This window comes from Rosa rugosa, chromosome 7, assembly GCF_958449725.1.
Source record: "Rosa rugosa chromosome 7, drRosRugo1.1, whole genome shotgun sequence".
Taxonomy (NCBI): Eukaryota; Viridiplantae; Streptophyta; class Magnoliopsida; order Rosales; family Rosaceae; genus Rosa; species Rosa rugosa.
Window position 1 is genome coordinate 4010138 of NC_084826.1, and position 18414 is coordinate 4028551.

At 38.2% G+C, this 18414-nt stretch overlaps 2 protein-coding genes and 1 long non-coding RNA gene across 14 annotated transcripts; 2 read left to right on the plus strand and 1 right to left on the minus strand.

The window, feature by feature from the left end:
- Nucleotides 1–254: 254 nt before the first annotated feature.
- Nucleotides 255–2519, minus strand: LOC133721482 (uncharacterized). Of its 12 annotated transcripts, none has more exons than XR_009852211.1 (4): nucleotides 2378–2515; nucleotides 2046–2154; nucleotides 1295–1943; nucleotides 255–732 (listed from the first exon to the last, which is right to left on the minus strand). XR_009852211.1 is itself a non-coding variant. In XM_062148111.1 (4 exons), exons 2-4 carry the CDS (start codon nucleotides 1701–1703, stop codon nucleotides 685–687), a joined length of 303 nt encoding a protein of 100 aa, XP_062004095.1. In that variant the 5' UTR covers nucleotides 1704–1943; nucleotides 2378–2519; the 3' UTR covers nucleotides 255–684. The 12 variants fall into 12 exon arrangements, 6 of the variants coding, with proteins under 6 accessions (XP_062004095.1, XP_062004092.1, XP_062004096.1 ...); XM_062148111.1 differs by lacking the exon at nucleotides 2046–2154 and having other exon boundaries at nucleotides 1295–1521; nucleotides 1676–1943; nucleotides 2378–2519; XM_062148108.1 differs by having other exon boundaries at nucleotides 1295–1521; nucleotides 1676–2154; nucleotides 2378–2518.
- A 10339-nt stretch (nucleotides 2520–12858) lies between these two features.
- On the plus strand, nucleotides 12859–15097 carry LOC133719895 (uncharacterized). The gene is made up of 2 exons (XR_009851531.1): nucleotides 12859–13156; nucleotides 14619–15097. It is a non-coding gene; the product is annotated as an uncharacterized LOC133719895 (long non-coding RNA).
- LOC133719894 (protein DMP10-like) lies at nucleotides 13071–14083 on the plus strand. Its single transcript, XM_062146086.1, has one exon. The coding sequence runs from the start codon at nucleotides 13192–13194 to the stop codon at nucleotides 13906–13908; it is 717 nt and encodes a 238-aa protein (XP_062002070.1). The 5' UTR covers nucleotides 13071–13191; the 3' UTR covers nucleotides 13909–14083.
- Nucleotides 15098–18414: the final 3317 nt, after the last annotated feature.

An 18414-nucleotide genomic window follows, 5' to 3' on the forward strand; every position in this document is an offset into this window, starting at 1 on the left:
TCTTGACCGGTCAAGAAAAACAACGGGTGTAAACCCATGTCCAGTGGCAGTGAACAATATCTTGACTGGTCGAATTCTTGACTTCTCGACTTTGACTTTTCTTGACTACGGGTGAACTTGCTCTAAGATGTGTGATCTAACGGTTCTAATTATACGCTTGTACCTTTTTTGGAATGATCGAGTTGATAACATAACAGAACAATTTTATTGATTTTGCAAGTTTGGTTGATTTGGTAATAATATCAGCATTACTATATCTTTTTGAGAATATCTCCACTACTAACATTTGTGCAGAACATTTTGGGAAAAGCCATCTTTTACAAAGAAGCAAACAGATCTGCTTTTACAATATCACTGCTTGATACTTTGCTAAAAGCACGTTAATTTAACTCTACTTCTTTGTCATTGATATGATCACTGCTTGCTTCTTTGTAATGCACACAGCTTATTGTCATTCAAACTGAAAACACTACAAAAAATAATTGCATTGGCCAAGGAAAGATGCCGTCGCTAAAAGTTAATTTACCGTCGCAAATGACTTTTGGCGACGTCAAAGCTTTGGTAGCTGTTGGTTGCGTCTTTGATAGGGTGAGTCTAACTCCTCAAACTGAATAGGTGACTGGAAAACTTCTTTTTCTCCATCTTCTTGTCTAAACCCACAGCCACAATCCCATCTTGTCTGAATCAACGACCACCTCCTATAGCTTCTCTCCAATTTTGAAATAATATAAACTGTTCAGAATGCAGGAGTAACAACTAGTCAGTGCTCCTCCCACCGCTTGCATAATCTCACCGAAAAGAAGACAAATTAAAGGCATAATCTCACCGAAAAGAAGACAAATTAAATCGGTATATAAGAACACAACAACAAAACAATACATTCTCAATAATGTCCAAATTCAGGTACTTTCATGCTTTTGAAGACTCTCGGGCACTACTCTCGTCATATTTTATCAAACGCTCTATCTTACTCTCTGCAAGTATTATATCAAAACCCACATTTAAATTACCAAAACCATCAATGTTACGGAGTCAAATTCTTCCCCAACTTAATCCAACAATTGTCAAATAGTGAATACCAAGGTGATAAAGCTCTACTCTTTTTCTTGCATTTTCATTTAGCAACTTGTATTAGTAGACATTCTCATTCCCCAAAACTAATCCAATCCATTACAAAGCTAATAACTCTAGCATTCTCTATCTACCTCAATATAACTTCAAAACACAACATAGCATGTCTACACAACTACTTTAATGTCACTTCTAAGCTACAAGCACAATGCCAAACACTAACCTGTAAACCATACCTCTCCACATTAAAACCCGCAACCGAAATCGCAGTGGCACTCAAATCAGTTGCAATGACTCTGCCACCAGTCCCCAAAAGCCTCCCAATAGCAATAGCCCCACTCCCAGTCCCCAAATCTGCCCACAAACCCTCTCTTAAACCCTCCTCATCCTTCACCACATCACCCACCAAACCAACAATGAGCTCAGTCTTCGGCCTCGGAATCAAAACCCCTTCTTGAACATACAGCACCAAGAGATTATGAAATCAAACAAGTATGTGCTTATAAAAGAAATCAAGAGATTATATATGTTCATATATGCTAGCACTAAATCAGGACAATCCCAATGAAACTTGAACCCAAATATTCATGAAGAACAACCTTACAATATTGTATTGAACTGGTGGATTGCATGCTAATAGATTCTCAGTTTGTAATGATTCCCATGTCCAAGTGGATTAGCTAAAGCATCACCAATTACCATTAGCATGAATAGTCCAGTATCTTCCAATGCTCTCCCCATTGAATCATACTTGACCCTTCCCCATGTCCAAAGCCAAAGGCTCATCTCCTTCAGGTGCATCAGAATTGGCCTGAGGGTTCAAGTATCACTGTTATCCAAAGCTCCCTAGTGTATCGTATCCTCCACTTTACCTGGAAATTTGGATACGGAGTCTAATACCCGAATAACCTAACGATATAAATTTATCAAGCAAACTGAAATTGATCGACTACAAAGCCTTAATACCCACTTACCCAGAAGTCACAGAAATTAATTATCTAAAGCTGTCTATTGTAAATGCAACTTCACAACCTTAGCCCAATAATGACTCGAGTCGCAGAGATAGAAAGAGAGGAAGATGACCTGAGAGAAGCCACAATCGTCAAGGCGGTGATGAGAGATTCTCCGCATAATCGGTTAGTTGTCGACGAGATGAAGAGAAGGATAGAAATTTAAGTAAATCTGAGGGAGAGAGATCTGTAGCTGTTGGAGAGTTTTTTTTTTTTTTTTTTTTGGTAGTGAAAGATCTGCTTGCTTCTTTGTAATGCACGATGTAAACTTCAGAGAATAAAAGTAATGCACATACCTATGGTGGAGTTGTTGTTTTGATTGCTAATGGTGCATTTGATGAGTCTGCTCACTTTTCAACTGCAAATGATGGCCAGTATGCACTCATTCTTGTTTTCCTCCCTTGGTTAGACAATTTTGAATAGCTTGGTAAGTTCGGTTCCTTCTTGATTTTAATGACACGTTCTCTCCTAATGTCCTGATTATTCACTTATATAAGTTTAATTTAATATATTTTGTAAAAACATGTGGTAAAAGTTCGTTTGATTTTGTTACATTTCTTTTGGAGATTGAATGTATTCAACTATTGCTCACAATTACTGTTAACTTCATTTCAAGTGGTCTTATCCAATTCTTGACTTGTCATCCTCATGTACACCCTTAGGGTATGTTGTTTACCTCAATCAGTCTGTAGTTCTAAAAACTGACTTTGACAAAAAGATAATTGAAAGAATGATTTGCCTCAATAGTAATACTTGTAATGAAGTGCTAGACTTGAAGTAGCACTCTAATATGTTCATGTTTTTCGATCCGCTGCATTTTTTTCGTAGTGGTTAGTTTTAGCAATTACAGATGACATGGAAGTAACCCCAAAGACAGAAACTACTTGTTAGGATTTTATTCAGCATCTCCTTTCAAACAAATGTGTAAACGATATGAACTTTCTGATTTGTGTTATGTGCAGGAGTTTTTGCACTTGGGTACGTGTAACTTCACATACTGCTGAGATAAGATGATTTTGAATAATAAATAACTGACTCCACATATGGACGGCTGAGATTTGCATGTTTGTTGTATGTGGACTTGTATTGCCGTGTATACAAGAATTTTCAGTTTCAAAGTCTGACCGGTTGATCCAGTGATTTTCTTGGCACGGAAAATTAAGTGGTTGAGATTTTTGGAGAGAAATTAATGGAGTTTGGGATTGAAGGGTAATCATAGTGCCTAGCTCGTATAGGAAAGGGATACACCGGCCTGACCGCCTGATTGGTTTGGCAAGTTTCAGGGAGGGGATAAAGATCGAGGTCATGATTCTCAAAGAAGAGGTTGTTGAGCAAGCCTTAGATCATTCCTTTTCTCTAGACATATAGTATGATCTCTTTTTTTTTTTTGGCCATGAGATGAAGGGGAAATTCTACGATACCTGTATGTATATGATACACTCATTTACAGATCTGACAACAATTTTGTTGTCATTGTAGTAAATAGAGTTATTTTTTGGGTAATTTTAGTTCTATTACAGGTAATTACTCCACCTACGATATTTTTACAAGTTTATGAACAAATTGTTGTCAATGTAGTAACTTGGTTCAATTATATGTAAATGTGTAAAACAAATGTGATAACTTTGTTATTAATGTTGTAAATTTGGTTCAACTAAATTGTAATTTTTGTTCAATTAGATGTAAATGAGTGTATAATAAACATCCAAGTACTCTAGACAACCCCGAGATGAAGAATGGTTCATTTACAGTAGAAATGAAGAAGGGGACTCAAGGGCCATTAGTATTAAGTTCCTACTTGACAGAAGAAGGGGACTCAAGGGCCATTAGTATTAAGTTCCTACTTGACAGTGCCAGGTAACAGAAGCATAGCCAAGCCATTCCATACAACCCTACGTCATATGAATATGATCACGTCAAATTTGAAAGTCTTGATTGGCCTGAACCCAAAACAAAATGATAATAATCCACGAAAATTATTTGTGAGGAGGATTCCGTTTAGATATAATATTGGAAGGTACGTTCATGGCTAAAACAAGAAAAAGAAAAGAGAGAGACTACTGAAGATTCTGTCCCAAAAAAAACAGGCAGGCAAATCTTAATTTTGTTGGACCTACCGATGCAAACTCTATCACTCCAGCTAAGCTCAGTTTTCTCTTCGTCCATCTCTATCAGACTCTCTCGATCCTTCATCTCTCATTTTCTAAACTTCTTGATCTTCGGCCCTAATTGATTGAACTCCATATAACGTACAAAGGAATAGTAGAAAACATGTGTCCTCATGATGTAGTACGTAAAACTACCACATGGATTACTCTCCTCCACATGTCATTAAGCCGCCTAAGTACGTAGAACCCTTAATTGTTTGAACTTTGGAGTCGCGATACAATACATGAAAATGCCTATATAAATCACAGATATTGCATATATAGTTTCAATTTCAGCACCCAACTAATACGTAGAACGCATTTCTAATCTCTCTAGCTAGCTTCTTCTTTCCCATGACTAACCAAACAAAAAACGAAGATCACGTAACACCTACTCAAAAGACCATAGCCAGTGCAGCTAATCTTGCTAACCTCCTACCTACCGGCACCGTCCTGGCATTTGAGACCCACATTCCTAGTTTCTCTAACAATGGAGCATGCCATCCTGCCAATAAGGGCCTTTCATCAATATCCATCATTATAATCTGTGCCATTATCTGCTGCGCGCTTCTGCTCCTTTACTAATAGCTTCATAGACAGTACCGATGGAAAATTCTACTATGGTATCATCACTCGTGAAGGCATATACATCTTAAATCCTAGAGCAAAGGAGCTTACGATTGACGAAAAAAAGCGCTTGAGCAAGTATAAAATAAAGCCTGTAGATTATTTTCACGCTTTTTTGTCACTAACTGTGTTCTTGATCTTTGCTCTTACCGACCTCAACGTGAAAAATTGTTTCTTTCCGGACGCGGGAGATGATCTCAAGCAAATCATTATCAATTTGCCACTAGGAAACTGGGGTTTTTGCATCCTTATTATTCACAATTTTTCCAACTACTCGAAGAGGTATAGGATACACGCAGCCCCGGCCAAATAAGGGAAAAAAAAGTGAGAACCAGACCTCGACCACCACGGACTTGGAACAAGAGGTGAGGTCGTAGGAGGAGCCAAGGCTGTGGCCAGGGCCTCCATCACAACCTCTACCCCATAGTGCTTTATGTTATTAGAACATAATCAAATATTATGTTTCATAGTTGAATTATGATACAATTTTTTCTTTTCACTATTGGATCATGTTCTGAATTTTTTTGTTTGTTTTATAAATCTGTTCTAAATCCTAATTGAAATATATATATATATTTAGCATAAAGTTCTATTTCTTAATAGAGTACGTAAAATTACATATAATAACTCACCCCTCAGGTTCAAGACAGATTGAGTCACTTACTCAATTGTAAGCAACTTATAATAAAGTTCAAACTGAAAATCGTCAATTGCATGCTAAGGTGACGCAGTTGGAAAGTAACCCTAGGTTTACAAGCAATAAACCTAAAACAAGGATTCTGGAGTCCACCAGAGATAAATGAGAAAACTCTCAATTTGATTGATAATATGATAAAAGATAGGTTCTGCAGCCATTTAAGATTGGTTATATATGAGAAAAGAAACCCTAGGGCGACTAACAATGAAACCCTAAATCCCACGGGTAAAAACAAAACCAATCCAAAACAAACTAGGAAACCGAAAATTCTGAAAAATAGTAAATTGCAGTTTTGAGGCCCTAAACGACCCCGAAAGCCCGAAAAAGACCACACATCATAGCAGAGCAATGAGTTTTGCTCTTGGCGTTGTTCCCTTTCCGGAAAGCTATAGCAATCGCGATTCGGACACCGAATGCCAAAGTTGCAGCAAACCGGATTTTCCTCCTTTTGCACGATCGAGCTGTTCTTCAATCCTTATCGACATTCGCTCTACATCATAAGGTTTGTGAACGATTAGGACGATTAGGTAAATAGACTTCTTACTGCAACAATAAATTTGTAAATTCATCAATTGCAGCCTATAATTATTCTATCTATCTTTTTGTTATACGATGACGTAAATTGTCTTCTTACAATAAGAGCAAAAGAAGCAATGTATCAATCCAAAATTGGCTAATATGCAGGCAGCCCCCCCCCCCCCCCCCCCCAATCACCGTACCTTCACTGAACTCAAACACATGATCAGGTTGTTGAACTTGGTAAGTTCTCGAGTACCCTTTCAGTCTGATGGCTTGGCATGACTTTTGCATGCTAGTGATTTGTGGTGAAAAAATGTGCGTTGGAGATTGAATGGTCAGAATGGTTTATTGGCTTATTGGGCCTGAAAGAAATCAAGATTATGCATGGTAATGATGACCTTTTATGCTTATATGCTTAACCATTTTATCAGAGCCGTCTTAAACTTTTCAGAGGTCCTGTGTGAAAGTTTAAATGCAGCCCTCTACGTTGCAGTCTTATATAAAAATATTAGGAAGACAAAATCATCGAAATCTCATCAAATTCATAACTAAAATTTATACTTGAACTAACTGATAATATCTAATTTAATAAAATCAAATCAAATAACCAACAATGTGTGATCAATGATACCTCAATAAGATGAGCTGCAAAAGAGGCCAAATAAAGACAAATGAAAAGTCTACAGCAAAAGAAAAAATTACAAAAAGATCTCACATAAAACCCTCAAAATAACACATTCTTCCAGCAAAGTGTTGAAGTGGGATTACTGATGAGCTTATAAATTTCTCATTGAAGAATGAAGACTTGAACACAGAAAAAATAAAGGAGAGAGGCCTAGGGCCCTATTTCATATTACTTTTAGTTTTAATATGTTATTATATAAATATGGAAAATTCTACAATGTGTTAACGTATGACATGCATACAATTGCCTTAAAAGTTGTAAAATGAGTCCTCAAAATAGTAATATTAGTCCTCAAAGTGGTAACATGAGTCCTTAAAGTGGTAAATTTTCTTAGTTACCACATGAGTCCTCAAAATAGTAATATTAGTCCTCAAAGTGGTAACATGAGTCCTTAAAGTGGTAAATTTTCTTAGTTTACCATATGAGTCTTCAAAATAGTAATATTAGTCCTCAAAGTGGTAACATGAGTCCTTAAAGTGGTAAAAATAGTTGATGTATGAGAAATGTTAACATACCATAGCTTTACCCTATAAATATAAGGCCTTTAAAAAAAATTTGGGCCCTCTCAGTCTGGAGAGAGACAGAGAGTGAACGCAGAAAAAGAGGAGAGGATAAGAATTTGTCCTCTAGGGCCCTAAATAATATTACTTTTAGTTTGTAATATTTAGTTATACAAACCTAAAGCTTTTAGAAGAAAACAAATGGGGCCCTCTCAATTTGAGGCCATGTGCAGTCGCTCTCATTGCACCTGTTGAGAGCCGGCCCTGCATTTTATTACAATTTAATTTAGGAAAAATGTTCCTTTATTCTAATTAGAGATACACTAATGACCCCACTTACCTCAATAAATTATAAACTTGCACTCTTATTTATAAGATTACTCATTTTCTTCCCTAATACCTAATATGGGAGGTTCTTTTTATACCTCCAAAAATTGTTATTTTGATCTCTCTTTTTCCGAGTAATAGTTGACTTTGTCAACTCATATCAAATTACCAATAAAGACACAAAGGGGGGGGGGAAGCTCTTTTCTTACCTCTATGAACAACAGTAGTCATCAACTTGGAGAAAACCTTCTCCTCCAATGTAAACCCTAAAATCACTGACCATTGTATCATACTTATCCTATTTGCGTTATGCATCGTATTTTCTAGCATTCAATTACAGGTAGAGGATTATCTCGATTATGGAAGAACCAAGGAAGGGAGTCCCATCAAGGAATTACATAGACCAAAAGACTTGCAAATGCACAAGGTAAATTATTGAAATTTTCAACTCTGAGAATTATCATTCTACAGTTATTACATCTATTCTTTTCCGCACCTTATTGGTAGCTCTGTTTCTTCTTTCGGAGGAGCTCAGTTTTTGTCATTTATACATTAATAGTTACTCCTCTATAATTGTAGTTTTTTTGGTTAACTTGGTATGGCTTGAAAGGTTGGTGCTAGCTAGTGTGCTATCTAACCATCTGGTTGTTGGATTTCTTTGTTTCCACTTCAATTCTCTTGTCCTGTAGTTTCATAGACTTGAGAGCATGGTAGACATTGGGCAACAAAATTTTGAATAATTAAAGTGTTACAAACATGCATGTGTATCATGTGCCAAAACTAACCCAAGTTAGGAGATATTATGTAGTGCTCTAGAGCACTGATACCTAACCAAAAAATATGCATGAACTTTGAAGAATCTATATTGAACTATGATAGCTAGAATTTTGTAGGTACCATAGCCAATCCAGATAGTTAGAATTTGCACGCCAGCATTCTAAACATATTGACGTCAAATTGTGAGAAATGAAAACAAACATAATATGGTCTCTACTGGTTTCAAAATTTTACCAACTATTGTACGTAGTTAGCTATTTTTGGTCATTCATTCTTCTCTTCTTGGCTATTTTTTACTAAAGTTTATTTAATTTCAGGAACAACAACAACAAGAAGACAATGAGCTACCAAGTGGCAGGTCTCACTAAGACTGAACGTCGCCGTTTAGAACTGCTTGGATGATGTCCTCGTCCTCCTCGAAGTACAATGAGGAGTCGGCGCCAACGATTTTGGGTTTGGCTAGGGGAGGGCAGCAGCGGCGTCGCCTTCCTAGTGGGAGGGCCGTGAGCTTATGACTGGACCAAGTCGATGACGAATAAGCTGAGGACGGTAACAATGGCGGCGACTTCGAGTGAGGAGGAGGAGCTCTAGGATGGTTCAGAATGGAGGTCGAGCTAGAGTCGAGACAGAGCACGAGTTAGGGTTTGTAGATGATCTGTTTCTGTTTTGGGGTTGGCTGTTTTTTTTTTTTCTAAGTGTTAAAATTTTAAGTTTTCGAACCCGCTTCCCAAAATTCACTTAAACACTTAGCGCTTCCACCAAAATTTGGTTCCCGCAAATTTTGAAACAAAAATTTTAACATCGGTCATTTTAAGAACTGATGTTAATGATACACATTTAAATGGGTATTTTTCGAAAGCGATGTTAGCTTACTTTTTTACATCGTGTGCAAGTCTGACCGATTTAAATGTTGTGATGTCTATTAACATAATTCTAGTAGTGTTCCAGACACAATATAGCATTTTTATGTATTCTCTTCTATTGTTTTCGAGAACTATAAACACAATTATAGCAAACAAATTTTAAGAGTCTCCCACTCTCTCCAAAACCCTGAAATCAAACAAATTTTCCTTTTAAATTTAGAGTAGATCTGTTGGTGCATAATTCACAATCGCCGCATTGCACCCGAAATTGATGCATAATTCATGTTTTTTATCTAATAAAATCGATGTGAAAATTAGCCACCCAGCTTAACTGGGTTTTAAATCTCTAAAAAAAAAAATAGAGTTTGACATTTTAAATAAACATTATATGTCTATTTTTGGGCTGTTGGGTACCGAAATTTTTTCTTGCCTGAGGCATCAAAATCTCAGAACCAGCTCTGATGACAGCACAGAAACTGAAAGCACTCAAAATTTGCTTTTTCTTGAGCTTAATACATGAAAGCACTAGTAAAATAAAGAAGGCAAAGATTGTAACCCAACACATGCCCTTCATTATAAGCTTAATGGAAATTGAGTTATACTAAACAATGATTTGTCCTTTTCATAAAAAAAAACAATGATTGTCATAGAATAAAACCGCAATAAGAGCCCCAAATGATTGGACCTTGAAACCCAAATATATGATAACAAGGTCTGAAGCTTGCAAGATCAGAAGCAATTAGTTTGCCACCAGGAATACCAGGAATACCAGATCATGATCGATTCACCATTAAGCTACTCAAGAGCCTTTTGTGGCTGACAAAAATTTCAATCTGGGAAAAATATATTCCCTTTAACACCTGCAACCCTGCATAATGCATCTAGCTGGTTCCAGAATAATTTGATCTCCAGCACATCTTGACTAGTATATGTATCACGGTCGAGAAATTTTGTGAAGCACATAGTCATCATCGGTATACCGTAATCTTGTCCAATTATGTAAGGCAGTAGGAATAGTTTGATTACTGGAGATTATTGATAGTAAATGTAATCATAGTTAGCATGCACTATATTACGTTCTGGGACAACACTGATTTGATAATAACCCAAGCTTCCTTTTCTTCTGAAACAATCAACACCATTGCAAGCGTAGAAACAATCACCACAAACACTAATCACAAACTCATACCAGCATAACCCCGCAATTAAAACCCAATCCAAATTGATAATTCCGTTCATAATTCCACAAGTGAAAACAATAAGCAAATCACTAAAACCTTGATTCGAAACTACAATCAGAAATTCACAACACGAAATAGATCGAAACTCGACATTTACAGCACCGAGCCATGGGAGCTCGGAACTCAGCCCATCAACTTTCTCACCGAAACCTTCGAAACCCGAGCCATGGTGGCCGTCGATTACAGGCAGTTCCTCCACAAGAGGGTCTGAGATTTTGATGACGCTGTGGGTCTAAGATTTGAATCGGGGAGAGAAGAGAGAAGCATTAGGAGGCTGTCCTCTCTGGCGGTGACTGCACGGGTGCAAGAGGTCCCGTCGTAGCGGCTATCGTCAGCTCCCTCTCCGGCTGAGAAGCATTAGGAGGCTCAGTTTCCGGAAGGAGAGACGGAATGAGTCGACGTCGTTTGCTGTGAAGGTGGGGGGCACATTGTAATTTGATAAATGAGCTGAGTTTAAGATTGTCTTTCTCCGTTTAAATGAGGTGAATGGACACAAAGTAAGTTCTTAGGCTAAATTTGGACATTTAATCCGGATTTCATATATATATATATAACGTACAATTCTTAGGTTCACCCCTACGGTGAACGAGCATATTCACCCCTATTGTTGAATAACATATTTTTACTTAATAAATTTATAATCCAACGGTCCATATCTTAAATAAGCCTTTAAAGATAATCTCTGTAAAAAAATCAATCGCATCAGAAATCTTTTAATTATCTAATTAAATCAAACAAATGGATGGTTCTAATTAATAACACTTACTACTATTATGATGAACCGTCCATGCATGTATTTCATATAAATGAATAACTAAAAGGTCTTTAATTTGATTGGTTTTTTACAGAGTTAATCTTTGTATTACGTTATACAACATGAATGGTCGGATTAGAAAATTATAAAGTTATTATGCTTTAATCGCAAGAGAGGGTGAATATGTTCATTCACCCAAGGGGTGAACCTAAGAATTATTCATATATAACAAGTGTTTGGGAAAGAGTAACGGTGGCAATGGCATTGGCCTCCCATGCCTTTAAAAGCTAGATTCCACGGGATTGTTTAGTTGTTCAAGCATCTCCTTTCAAACAAAATATGTAAACGATACGGACTTTCTGACTTGTGCGCAAGAGTTTTTTGGCCATGAAATTGTTGAGAATATATACATCCCACATGGGAAAAATGGGACCTTGCCTATGAGTTTATAAGGGTTTGGGCCACTCCATCCATTGCCAATTGGTTTTGGATGTGAACCCCAGATTACTTTATCATGGTATCAGAGCAGGTTACCCACGTGTGCATGCCTAACGGCCACACGGGCTCCACGTCACCCAAAAGTTGTCCACGTGTATGGCTTGAAAATTCGCCACACGTGCGGAGGCGTGTTGAGAATATATACATCTCACATGGGAAAAATGGGACATTGCCTATGGGTTTATAAGGATTTGGGCCACTCCATCCTTTGCCAATTGGTTTTGGATGTGAACCCCAGATTATTTTATCAGAAATGAATAAGGGTTTACAGTAGAAATGAAGAAGGCCGGGACGCAAAGACCTTACTGATATTAATAAGTTTCTACTTTTTTTTTTTTTTAAATTAAATAGAGGATTAGGCGATATTAGTTCCTCTGCGACAGCTGATTTGGGGTGACTGGCACCCACCCACAATCTCGAAAGAAAGGGGGCCATCGCAACCGGGAACCCACCGCCCATCCCTCTATTTTATTTTATTTAAAAAAGGAAAAGAAAACACAAGAAGAGAGAGGGGGACAAGAATCAAAACCTCTCTGAAAACAAAATGAAATAAAGTACTCAAAGTGAGCACTGAGCTAAAATAGTTACAAACTAATGAATAGAGCAATCATGCAGCAGAAACTACCGTTGCATGAAATCTATCAAGCACTTCAAAATTAGCTAATACGGAAATTCGGTAACCCTTGCAGATTGTGAACAAAGGCAGCTGATGCACAAGGAGGGCAAGAGTCCCACCAATAATGCCCCTAAACCAAGTCTAATAAGTTCCTACTTGACAGTGCCAGGTAACCGACGCATAGCCAAGCCATTCCATACAACCCTACGTCGTAGGATCACGTCAAATTTGAAAGGCTTGATTGGCGTGAACCCAAAACAAAATGATAATTATCCACAGAAATTATTTGTGAGGTGGATTCCGTAGTGGAAGGTACGTTCATGGCCAAAAAAAAAAAAAGAGAGAGACTACTGAAGATTTAGTCCCCAAAAAAAGAGGGCGTGAACCCAAAACAAAATGATAATTATCCACAGAAATTATTTGTGAGGTGGATTCCGTAGTGGAAGGTACGTTCATGGCCAAAAAAAAAAAAAAAGAGAAAGACTACTGAAGATTTAGTCCCCAAAAAAAGAGGCCTAGTGGGAAGTGAATCTTAATTACGTTGGACCTAGCAATGCATACTTCTGTTCTCTATCACTCCAGCTAACCTCAGTTTTCTCTTTGTACGTACGTCCATCTCTATCAGACTCTCGATCCACCTCCATCTCTCATTTTCTATCCTTCTTGATCTTCGGCCTTAATTGATCGAACTGCATATACATTATTGTCATATATTATGCCCAAGTAGACTAGCAGGCTTTTGTTGAAGTCCTAATGTTATACATAAATCCCAATAAATGAGTGATTGCAGGGTTCGATCAGCTCCATTACCCAACCAATACAACGTAAGTAAACCCTTATCTTTCCTCTCTTCGTTCCCATGTCTACTGAAAAACCCGAAACGGTCGCACCAGCACCCATTCCAAAGACCATATCCAGCACAGCCAATCTTGCCAACCTCCTACCTACCGGCACCGTCCTCGCATTCCAGACCCTCATCCCTAGCTTCTCTAACAACGGATCATGCCATCCTTCCAATAAGGGCCTTACGATATCCATCATTGTAATCTGTGCCCTTTTATGCTTCTTCTCTTCTTTTACTGATAGCTTCATAGACAGTACCGATGGAAAATTCTATTATGGTATTGCCACTAGTGAAGGTATGTATATCTTAAACTCCACGTCAGAAGATACTAAACAACGAAGGCGTCGCTTGAAAGGGTATAGGAGAATGCCTGTAGATCATTTTCACGCCTTTATGTCACTAACTCTGTTCTTGATCTATGCTTTAACCAACCTCAACGTGAAAGATTGTTTCTTTCCCAAAGCAGGAGATAATCTTTCTCAAGTCATTATCAATTTGCCATTAGGAGCTGGGATTTTCGCATGCTTATTATTCACTATTTTTCCAACTACTAGAAGAGGAATTGGATTCACCCTGCTTCGTCCGGAAAAGGTAAAAGAAGCCGAGGGCCAAGCCTCGACCACCACGACCACACCCCAAGGATTAACCCCGAAAAAGGAGGTTGTAGTTGAAATAGAAGCCGATGCCCAGCCCTTGGCCGGCCACAACCATTCCCGCGGCCGCTCTTATTAGTAAAGAGAATCATTGTCTATAGCGCTTTGTAGTCATCTCTATTAATTGTGAGTTGTAGTTTGTTGCTTTTGTTTATACATCTTCAACTTAAGAATGGGCATATAGTCAAGTATATAGTGTGCATTAGTGTATCTTACACACACTGTTTATGTATAAAGATTGACTCGTTCCACGTTTTCGGTTGCCCTTAGAACATTTACTATACAAAATAAGAAACAAGTGCATGTTTGAGGTTAGATATATTTTAGGTAGATTTGCCCATGGATCAGATTTGATCAAAACTTAATGCTAAAAATTGAATATCAATTTGGTAAGTCCATATTTTCTCACATGGGATTCAGGGCTAGTTTGAGATTGCTGTGACTTTTAGAAAAAACTGCTGCTGCTGTGTTGTGAGAATAATCAGCTGTGAATTAAAACAGTTTTATGTTTGGTAAATAATATTTTAAAAAGTGCTGTCAGTTCATAAAACAACTGCATAGTGTGTTTTGATCCACAACAGCTTCTAAAAGCAACCTCTAGGCTGCTTCTAAAATCTGCTGCCAATTAATAACCTATAATTTTCAATTAAAACTGTTTTTTATTTATTTACCAAACACAATAAAATCTAAAATTTTAAACAAAAGCTGATTTTTTTTTATAAGCGAAACAATCCTAAACGGGGCCTCATATTCTCAATATAAAGTTATTCTTTTTTTTTTTTTTTAAAGGAAAAAAAAGCAATGGTATTGGCCTCATCACATGCCTTAGGAGCTAGAGTTGGCTCAACTTCTGGGCTAGGCTCCACGTCATTGATCACCCGGATGCTCACCAGGAGTTGTTGAACTTGGGAAGTGATCGACTACTCTTTCAGAGACTGTTGGCTTGGCATGCATGGCTTTTGTAAGTGAGAAATCGACGTTGGAGATTGAATGGTCGGAATGGCTTATTGGTACGTGAATTGAAGGAGTACTTACCGGAAGGCCTAACTGGCCGTTGACAGTCTCAAAGGGGATGATCGGAGGTCATGATTCTCAAAGAAAAAGTTGTAAGCAAGCCATATATTGATTGAAGTTTGTTCCTTTTCTTGACGTCTCTGAACTTAATTAGAATAAAAATGGTCTTACAGTGAATCAATGAGCTTTAGAGGAGTCAGTTCAAACTCATGTACGTACAAATAGTTTGGTTTCATGCTGATTTTTCTCTATGACTTCTGTGCTCTCTTGCTTTTGATTAATTAATTAATTACACAGTTGGTGTCGGAAATGTCATCGGAGAGGGTTCAAGTTCTAAGTGCGTGCTTTTGACAATTCAAAGAATACACACAGGCCTATTAGGGAAAGACAAAGCATACCCAAGCCATGCCATTTTTCTTCCCCTTTGATCACCTAGAAGTTGAAAAGGTTGTTTTGGCCTAAAGCTAAAATACAAAACAATAAATACGATAAGATTATTTGGGAGGAAATTTGCGTTTTCAGATAGACTAGTGGAATGTTCATCATGACCAATACAACAAAGACTTTGGAAGGTTCAAAGACTAGTTGAAAGTTCAGAGACTAGTAAGTTCAGAGACTAGTTGCAGGAAAATTTTAATACGTACGTTGGACCCGGCATAACCTACTACAGTCTCTATAGTCTCTCCTACCTTGATCTCTCATTTTCTATCCCTATCTTAATTTGCCCTTAATTGATCGAGCTCTATATACATTAATATGTAATTAATAAGCCGCCTAAGTAGACCCCTTAATTGTTTGAACTTTGGAGTCGTGATCCAATACATGAAAATCCCTATATAAATCACAGATTGCATATATAGTTTCAATTTCAGCACCCAACATACGTAGAATGCATTTCTTATCTCTCTAGCTAGCTTCTTCTTTACCATGACTACCGTAACAAATGACGAAGACGTAACACCTACTCAAAAGACCATAGCCAGTGCAGCCAATCTTGCTAACCTCCTACCTACCGGCACCGTCCTCGCATTCCAGACCCTCATTCCTAGTTTCTCCAACAACGGAGCATGCCATCCCGCCAATATAGGCCTTTCAATATCCATCATTTTAATCTGTGCCCTTATCTGCTTCTCCTCCTCCTTTACTGATAGCTTCATAGACAGTACCGATGGAAAGTTCTATTATGGTATCATCACTCGCGAAGGCATGCACATCTTAAATCCTAGAGCAAAAGAGCTTACTGATGACGAAAAAAAGCGCTTGAGAAAGTATAGAATAAAGCCTATAGATTATTTTCACGCTTTTTTGTCACTAATTGTGTTCTTGATCTTTGCTCTTACCGACCTCAACGTGAAAAATTGTTTCTTTCCGGACGCGGGAGATGATCTCAATCAAATCATTATCAATTTGCCTCTAGGAGCTGGGGTTTTCGTATCCTTCTTATTCACAATTTTTCCAACTACTCGAAGAGGGATAGGATACACGCAGCCCCGGGCAAATAAGAAAAAAAAAAGTGGGAACAAGACCTCGACCACCACGACCACGTCCAAAAGATCGGACTTGGAAATGGGGAGTGTGGTCGTAGGAGGAGCCGAGGCTGAGGCCAGGGCCTCCATCACAACCTCTACCCCGTAGGGCTTTATGTTATTAGAACATATTTCATAGTTGAATTATGATGCAATTTTTTTCTTTTCACTAACGGATCATGTTCCGATTTTTTTTTTTTTGTCATTCTGTTCTGAATCCTAATTGAACTAGATATTTTATTTTCATTTTTGTTTTAGCATAAATGTCTATATCTTAGTGGAGTTAGTTAGATTACATATAATGGCTCACCCCTCAGGTGCACGACAAAAAGAGTCACTTATTATATTGTAAACAACTTATAACAGAGTTTAAAATGAAAATTCGTCAATTGATAATGTGTGTCAACGATGAAATAAATAGACGTTTTACTGCAATAATAAACTTGTAAATTCGTCTATGTTCAAATAAATTCAGAATATGTGTTTGGCCCAAACTCTATGTTACTTGACCTAGTTGTAATATGGTTTTAAATTAGAGATATTCTCGGAGATATTCATAGATATCCGATTAATTGTACGTACGATTATCTTTCCTTGTACAACTCTGATTCTATGTTTTGTAATCCTCTATATAAAGAGACCCCTATTATCACTGAAAGTACGACTCAGTTATCTCCCAATTCAATTTTCCTTAAACACATTATCAGCACGAAGCCCTAACCCTGAAACAAATAGCCAAACCCTGATTCAAGAAGCTAAATATAAAACCCTAAATTCGAATAAAAAACCTTGAAGCCTTTTCTGCCTCCACCTCACACCTTGAAGCCCTCCACACCAGGAGTCCAGAACCGGCGGCAGAACAACCAGAACTGGCCGAAAACCTACCGAACCGGCCACTGGAAGCTCCAAACCACCCGCAGCAAATACTCAACAAGTTCACCACCTTCCGGACCTCCAATTGCTACCAAATTTTTCCAGTGGCAGCGTGTTGATCTCAGGATCCGGGAACCGAAAATATTTTTTCCAAAATCGGCCTTAAAGATTCCGAACCGGCCACTAAAAGCAGCTGCACCGTTGAACCGCCAAAGAGAAGAAAAAAAGAAAAAAAAAAAGGGAAAGGAAAAGAAGGCAGCTCAGAAGTCCAAGCCCAGAGGCCCACTGCCCTCCAGGCCCAACTCGGCAGCCACGTCAGCTATGGTGCCACATCAGCTCCGGCGACAGGTCACCTCTAGCCACTTTTCTTGAGACTTTTCCGGCCACCTCCGGCGACTTTTTCTGGCCAAATTTTCCGACTACCTATTTCAAGGTATTTATATACTAAAAGTTCCCGTTTTTTTTAGTTTTTATTCAATTTCTCTTCTTTTTCTCGGGGACTTGCAAACTCCCTTCTTTTACCTCCCTTTCTTCATCATAGGGGAGACCTAATTAAGCCGAACTGTGAGGGTTCATGCTCACTCCAATCTTGGAGCTTATAGAGTCCTCCAAACTTAGAGTTTGTTGAGAAGTTATGATCGACCACAAACACATCATTGTTTCGATCTAATCCAATTCCTCTTGGAATCGGATTTCTTGGAAGCGACTACGCTCAGAAATCCCTAATTTCTTAGAAGCGACTACGCTCAGAAATTCTATTGTTTTAGTGGTAGCCTTTTTTCGCTCCGAAACTAACCTTAATTTCTTGTTCTCTTTCAGGATGAGTAACCTGAACAAACTGGACTTTGTTCCATTAGAAACAACTGGCTTTGGATATCACAAGTGGGTTCGTGATGTCCGCCAACATCTTAAGGTCGATGGAATCTTGGATACGATTCTCGAGCCTAGCCAGGACGTGCTAACTGTTGAGCAAGCTCAAGCTTTGGAAGCAAATAGAGCAGCCTTGGAGGCAAATAAGGCAAAAGCCATCATCCTAATGACTCGTCATATGGATGATTCACTCCAATACGAGTATATGAATAAAGAAGACCCCAGAAGGTTGTAGGTCTCACTTGATGAAAGATTTGGCAACGTCCGTGACTCCCTGCTTCCTGACCTAGAAGTGAGATGGC

Excerpts from the sequence above, each read along its gene's own strand:
- LOC133721482 (XM_062148111.1), bottom strand. The coding sequence starts at position 1,703 with ATGCAATCCACCAGTTCAATACAATATT. Across the intron at positions 1,522-1,675 it reads CACCAGTTCAATACAATATT|GGGTTTTGATTCCGAGGCCG; the intron begins GTAAGGTTGTTC and ends ATGTTCAAGAAG. Across the intron at positions 733-1,294 it reads TGGAGAGGTATGGTTTACAG|TTTATATTATTTCAAAATTG; the intron begins GTTAGTGTTTGG and ends CATTCTGAACAG.
- LOC133719894 (XM_062146086.1), top strand. The coding sequence starts at position 13,192 with ATGTCTACTGAAAAACCCGAAACGGTCGCACCAGCACCCATTCCAAAG.